The sequence below is a fragment of the Mandrillus leucophaeus genome, unplaced genomic scaffold (assembly GCF_000951045.1).
Source record: "Mandrillus leucophaeus isolate KB7577 unplaced genomic scaffold, Mleu.le_1.0 Scaffold10, whole genome shotgun sequence".
NCBI classification, from domain to species: domain Eukaryota; kingdom Metazoa; phylum Chordata; class Mammalia; order Primates; family Cercopithecidae; genus Mandrillus; species Mandrillus leucophaeus.
The window spans coordinates 1,927,313-1,934,634 of NW_012098098.1; the positions used below are offsets into that span (position 1 = coordinate 1,927,313).

At 49.1% G+C, this 7,322-nt stretch overlaps 1 protein-coding gene across 2 annotated transcripts in view; it reads left to right on the forward strand.

Moving 5' to 3' along the window:
• Window positions 1-7,007, forward strand: part of CRISPLD2 (cysteine-rich secretory protein LCCL domain containing 2) — a 93,622-nt gene extending 86,615 nt beyond the window's left edge. The window contains exon 15 of one of the 2 annotated variants that reach the window (XM_011971441.1): window positions 4,092-7,007. In XM_011971441.1, the coding sequence (XP_011826831.1) occupies window positions 4,092-4,146 (55 nt within the window). In that variant the 3' untranslated portion in view covers window positions 4,147-7,007. The remainder of the gene's footprint in view (window positions 1-4,091) is intronic. The other variant, XM_011971434.1, reaches the window with a different exon arrangement.
• Window positions 7,008-7,322: the final 315 nt, after the last annotated feature.

Below are 7,322 nucleotides of genomic sequence, written 5' to 3' on the forward strand. Positions count from 1 at the left end.
GGCCAGAGTGCAGTGGTGTGATCTCACTCACTGCAACCTCCACCTCCTGGGTTCAAGCAATTCTCCTGCCTCAGCCTCCCAAGTAGCTGGGATTACTGGCACCTGCCACCATGCCCGGCTAATTTTTGTATTTTTAGTAGGGGTTTGACTGTGTTGAGCAGGCTGGTCTCGAACTCCTGACTTCAAGTGATCTGCCCACCTCAGCCTCCCAAAGTGCTGGGATTACAGGAATGATCCACCGTGGCTGGCCTAAAACCAGCCCATTTCTAAGTTCAGTTTGATGAGGGGCACCTAGCAGGGCAACTCCGATCTGATTTGGTTTAGTCTGTCGGGCCTAGCCCAGTTCAAAACAACGGCCTCCCGTCAATTTAACACTCCCCGCCTCCCACCTTCTGGGTCTCCTCTCCAGCCTGGCCCCTTCCTGGACCTCCCCCCACAACCCAGGTACCCCCAAACATCAGCACTGTCACAGAACATTCCGGAAAGTATCCTTAGAAGTCCAAAGACACAGGGCTGGGCTTGGTGGCTTACACCTGTAATCCCAGCACTTTGGGAGGCCGAGGCAGGCAGATCACGAGGTCAGGTGTTCGAGACCAACCTGGCCAATATGGTGAAACCCTGTCTCTACTAAAAATATAAGAATTAGCTGGGTGTGGTGGCGCATGCCTGTAATTCCAGCTACTCGGGAGGCTGAGGCAGGAGAATCGCTTGAACCCAGGAGGTGGAGGTTGCAGTGAGCCGAGATCATACCATTGCACTCCAGCCTGGGCAACAGGGCGAGACTCCATCTCAAAATAAAGATAAAAATAAAAAATAAGCCCAAAGAGACTTAGCGACTTGCCCACCGTCACACAGTTACTAAATGTTAGTGTGGGGATGGAGACTCGCGTCTGGAAGATGCGCTCCAGAGGTGAGATTTACAGAATGCCGAAGCAGGATGCATGGGAAATCTTCTTCCCAAAAGCAGTGCGCAAAAACAGCTGTTTCAGGACTCCAGAAACACACCACAGAGGCATACAACAAACAGGGAGGTGTTTGTTCAAAAAAAATGTGGAGCTCGGGTAAGAACAGAGGGATCTGTGGTGTCTGAGCCTGGGACTGCTCCTGTTCACCCCCATCAGCTCCTATGGCTGGAAGTTCTACGGGGGCGGGACTGTGCCAACCAGCGGTTTTCTTGATTTGAAGCAGAGCCAGGAAAACCACACACCTCTGGCCACTGTCGGAAACAGTATCAAACCTGGAGGCCAAGACACAGGAAAGCCAGTTAGTCCAAATGTGCAGTTATCATCTGGGGCAGAAAATCGGGGAAGATCTAGAGAATGAGACAGCCATGGTGGCCCTTGGTAAGCTCCCAGGCATCCCTGGTATTCCAGAAGGCTGTGCCCACAGCAAGAAGATCAAAGTGGGAGGGGGCACTTAGGCTTCCCAATCCTGAAACATCCTATACAGTGACAATAATCAAGATGGTGGTGCTGACATCAGGACAGACAGAGATCGAGAGAACGTGATCGGGCCTGGTACGGTGGCTCACACCTGTAATCCCAGCACTTTGGGAGGCCGAGGCGGGAGGATCATGAAGTCAGGAGTTCCAGACCAGCCTGGCCAACGTGGCAAAACCCCATCTCTGCTAAAAATACAAAAATTAGCCCAGCATGGTGGCATGCACCTGTAATCCCAGCTACTTGGGAGACTGAGGACAGAGAATCGCTTGAACCTGGGAGGCAGAAGTTGCAGTGAGCCAGTATTACACCACTGTACTCCAGCCTGGGTGACAGAGCGAGACTCAGTCTCAAAAAAAGGTAAAAAAAAAAAAAAAAAAAAGAACATGATTGGAAGTCCATAAATAAACCGTCACACTTCTAGTCAATTGATTTTGACAAGAGTGCCAAGACCATTCAGTGGGCAGAGAATAGTTTCTCAACAAATGATGCAAGGGCAATTAGATATTTACATGTAAAACTGTGATGCTGGACCTTTGCCTCACACCATATATAAAAATTAACTCAAAATGGATCCAAGACTGAAATATAAGAGCTAAAAATTACAGAAGTCTAGGAAAGCAAGTATAAATCCTTCATGACCTGGAATGGTTTACTAGATATGATGCCAAAAGCACAATCTATAAATGAAAACAAATTGATAAGTTGAATTCTATCAAAGTTTAAAACTTTTATGCCTTAAAAGACACCATTAGGCCTGGCACGGTGGCTCCCACCCATAATCCCAGCACTTTGGGAGGCTGAGACAGGAGGATCACTTGGGCCCAGGAGTCTAAGACCAGCCTGGGCAAAATAGTGAGACTCTATCTGCACAAAAAATAAAATGTATCAATCAGGCGTGGTGACATGCTACTCAGGAGGCTGAGGAGGGAGGATCGCTTGAGCCTAGGAGGTCAAGGCCGAAGTAAGCCATGATCATGCCACTGCACCCTGGCCTGGGTGACAGACCTTGTGTCTTTTTTTTTTTTTTTTTTTTTTGAGACGGAGTCTCTCTCTATCACCCAGGCTGGAGTGCAGTGGCCGGATCTCAGCTCACTGCAAGCTCCGCCTCCCGGGTTTACGCCATTCTCCTGCCTCAGCCTCCCAAGTAGCTAGGACTACAGGCGCCCGCCACCTCGCCCGGCTAGTTTTTTTTGTTTGTTTGTTTGTTTGTTTGTATTTTTTAGTAGAGACGGGGTTTCACCATGTTAGCCAGGATGGTCTCGATCTCCTGACCTCGTGATCCGCCCGTCTCAGCCTCCCAAAGTGCTGGGATTACAGGCTTGAGCCACTGCGCCCGGCCAGACCTTGTGTCTAAAACAATTTTTTAAAATTATCTAACACTGGATTGTGGAGATGATTGCACAACTGTATAAAATCTCTAAAAACCGTTGAATTGTACACTTAGAAAGGATACGTTTACAAGGTATGTTACACTTGAGAAAGCTGGTTTGGTTTTTTTTTGAAACAGAGTCACACTCTTGCCCAGGCTGGAGTACAGTGGCAAAATCTTGGCTCACTGCAAATTCTGCCTCCCAGGTTCAAGTGATTCTCCTGCCTCAACCTCCAACTAGCTAGGATTACAGGGGCACACCATCATGCCTGGCTAATTTTTTTGTAGAGGCAGGGTTTCACCACGTTGGCCAGACTGGTCTCGAACTCCAGACCTCAAGTGATCCACCTGCCTCGGCCTCCCAAAGTGGTGGGATTCCAGGTGTGAGCCACTGTGCCTGACCAATAAAGCTTCTTCTTTTTTTTTGAGACAAAGTCTCACTCTTGTCCCCCAGACTGGAGTGCAATGACGTGATCTCAGCTCACTGCAACCTCCGCCTCGCGGGTTCAAGTGATTCTCCTGCCTCAGCCTCCTGAGTAGCTGGGATTACAGGCACCCACCACCATACCCGGCTAATTTTTGTATTTTTCATAGAGACGGGGTTTCACCATGTTGGCCAGGCTGGTCTTGAACTCCAGACCTCAGGTGATCCGCCCGCCTCGGCCTCCCAAAGTGCTGGGGTTCCAGGCGTGAGCCACCGCACCCAGCCTAAAACTCTTTTTTAAAAATCGTCTTTGATTAGCTGAAGGATTTAACTCCTCTTGTGAGAGAGCGGTTTTTACTAGCCGTGGGACCCCGGGTAAATGACTTCATTTCCTGGTGTCTCCGTTTCCTCCCCTGTGAACGAGGGATAATGGCTCCCTCCGGAGGAAGGTAAAAGGCGGTGAAGCACTCGGCATATGCAGTAGTGCTGAGATAGCGCGTTAATCTCTCCCAAGACACCACTGTTCCGGTTGACAGGTGGTAGTGAAAGCAAGCAGAATTCTCGGAGGGTGAGTCCGATCCAGACAGACTGGGGCCAGCACATCCCTGAGTTCAAAGGAAATAACAGCCCTGACCTAGAATCAGACGGATGCTCATGTGCAAAGAAAATGGGACTTGCCAGCTGTTCTCAACCCAAGGCAGGCTCTGTTTCTGGTGGCTGTGGGGAAGCGTCCCTTGGCCATGGCTCTTCCACTACGGGATCAAGAAGGGGACACCCAGGTCTCCCTGCCCAGCCAGAGTTCCTGCAGGAGGCCCTCCGGATCTCTCAGTAACGGGCCCTCTTTCTTCTTTTTCAGCCTGGGGACTCCTCGGGATGGAAAGGCCTTCCGGATCTTTGCTGTCAGGCAGTGAATTTCCAGCACCAGGGGAGAAGGGGCGTCTTCAAGAGGGCTTCGGGGTTTTGCTTTAATTTTTATTTTGTCATTGTGGGGAGGGGTATATGGAGAGTCAGGAAGCTTCCTTTGACTGATGTTCAGTGTCCATCACTTTGTGGCCTTTGGGTGAGGTGACATCTCATCCCCTCACTGAAGCAACAGAATCCCAGGGTGCTCAGCTGGACCCCTGGTGCCCAATCCTGCTGGGGCCCCGGGGTCTCCATCTGGGTGCCCTCTCTCCTTTAGAGATCTGACCTGTCTCTTAAAGGGGACAGTTGCCCAAAATGTTCCTTGCTATGTGTTCTTTTGTTGGTGGAGGAAGTTGATTTCAACCCCCCTGCCAAGAGAACAAACCATTTGGAGCTCGCAATTGTGAAGCATTCACAGTGTTGGAAGCGGCCTTTCGAGCAAGTGCCGGTGAGTTTCAGGAATGAGTAGAAGGTAGTTATTTAAAAATAAAAAGCACAGTCCGTCCCTACCAACAGAGAAAAATAGTTTTAATGTTTGCTGGTCAGACAGACAAATGGGCTAGAATAAGAGGGCTGGGGGTGTGAGAGACCCCGGCTCTGCCCTGGCACGTGTCCTTGCTGGCGGCCTGCCACGGGCCCCCTTCAGTGGCCGCATTCAGGCCGGCTCTATACACAGCAGTGCTGGTTTATGTAGAGTTCAGCAATCACTTCAGAGATGTATCTTGTCTTTGTCAGGTCCTTCGTCTTCATGGCCCACCTGTTCTCTGCCGTGACCTTTGGTCCCGTTGAGGACTAAGGATTAGGACCCTTTCTTTACCCCCTACCCGTTGTGGCTCCCACCCTGCCTCGGACTGGTTTACGTGTCCTGGTTCACACCCAGGACTTTTCTTTGCAAGCAATCCTGTTTGAAGCCCACTTCTTAACTCCTGGTCTCGTAAGGTTCCACTGAGATGAGATGTCTGGGAACAACCAAAGAAGGGCTGCTCTTTGCTCCTTTTAAAAATGACAATTAAATGTGCAGATTCCCCATGTACCCAATGACCTATTTTTTCAGCCGTGGGAGGAATGGAGTCTTTGGTACATTCCTCCCCGAGGTTAGCAGCTCCGTTTGTGGTTATGAAACCGTCCTGTGGCCTCATGACAGCGAGAGATGGGAATACGCTAGAAGGATCTCTTTTCCTGTTTTTGTGAAACGACTTTTGCCAAACGTTCCTGAGGTGCTGAGGAGTGTAGTACACCCTGGCTGCCATCACTGTATAAAAGTGCTTCATGAGCCCAGACCAAAAGCCCACAGTGAAATGAAATACCCTTTTGTAAATAGCATTTTTTTGCAGAAGGTAAAAATTCCACTCTCTACCACCAGGCCAGCCAATAGATCACTTTGGCGAATGCTAGTGTCAAGTTTGATTCAAAATATTTCTTAGGCGAAAGAACTAGCAGAAAGCAAAAAAACTGAGATACCGTAGACTGGACAAGAAACGCTACCTGGGCACCTAGGTGATGCCTTCTTTCTTTGATTGCCTTTGTAATAAATGCAGAATCTGAAGGTAAATAGGTTTAAAACAAAACAAAAACACACCCCTTTTAAGGAGTTGGCAAAAAGCAGTTCAACTGTGAGCCTGACTGAGCTAAAATTTGCAGGATTCTATCTGCACTTTGTGCATTGTAGGCTAGTCGTAATTCATAGGTACTGACTCTTCAGCCCCAAATGTCGGAGAGGAAGAATTTGGTCAGCCTGTCAGGTCGTGAGTCCAGTTACCACCAAACATCTGGGAAGCTTCTGGGTGCTCTGCTGCTGGACTTTTGTGGCTGTGGCTGTGTCTGCAAGATAAATTAGATCGCCTTGTGTGGTTTGCCAAATTAGTGAAGAGTCCAGGACAATCCCAGTGGTCTCACTTCCAAAGCATCCCACCCAAGGGGAACCTGAAACTTCCTCTGTGAGTTGACCCCATCATTTAAAAATAAAGTCCCCAGGTTCCTTAACGCCTCCTTCACTGGGCCTTCCTAGCAGGATAGAAAGCCCTCACCCAGAGCAGGACCTGGCTATCCTTTTTTTTCTTTTTTCCCCCCCTTTGAGACCAAGTTTCACTCTGTTGCCCAGGCTAGAGTGCAGTGGCGTGATCTCCACTCATTGAAACTGCCGCCTCCTGGGTTCAAGTGATTCTCGTGCCTCAGCCTCCCAAGTAGCTGGGACTACAAACGTATGCCCGGCTAATTTTTGTATTTTTAATAAAGATGGGCTTTCATTATGTTGGCCAGGCTGGTCTCGAACTCCTTACCTCAGGTGATCCACCCACCTCGGCCTCCCAAAGTGCTGGGATTAAAGGCATGAGCCACTGCGCCCGGCCATGGACCTGGCTGTCTTTATCATCCCCACAAACATTTTGAAACTGGAATATTTGTCTCCAGAAAATGGAAACAAGACTATAAATTATAAGCCCTGTCCCTAGCACCACCTCTCCTGTGTGTGGACTAGAGCTCCTCATGCTATCAGCACTTACCCTGTGTTTAAAAAGATCTTGCACCAAGCCAGTGGCGTTCCTGGCTCTCCTGCCCCCAGAATGAACATTTTCGGCTTCCTTAGGAGTTTTGCCCTACCGTATTCCAAAGCGTGTGCTGGTTTCTCATATTGTCTGTAGGCTCACTCGGCCCGCAGTGTATGTGTGTGCTTTTTTCTATGAAAAATGATGTATTTTGCTACTTCCTGTGTACAAAGTTTTATTGTAAATGTTTTTTGTGCTTTGCATGAACAGGGGCCACGTTGTTGCAATTGTTTCAGTAAAACTGGTTTGATTTCTAAAATGTTCTTGTAACATATCTTTTATGAACAAATCTGAACAATTTGTGAAATAAAACTTTTAAAACCATCTTTCAGGCTCTGGCCTATTTTGTGTTGGCTGCTTCTCCTAGGAGGTCTCATATACGCGGAGATGCCGACAGCCAGGGCCTGGTGGAGACCTCCACCCCACCCACGGGAAGGAGGGAGGAACTTGCCAAAATGCACATTCAGGCTCAGCAAGGCTGGGATGGGGCCAGGGACTGTCAATTTCTCGCAAGATCCTGGTGACGCGAATGCTGCCAGTCCCCAGATCACATTCTGAGTGGTGGCGGGCTCAAGGCCATTCTGTCATTGTCTAAGCTCTGGCTGCCCTAACAAAATACCATAGACTGGGTGACTTAACCC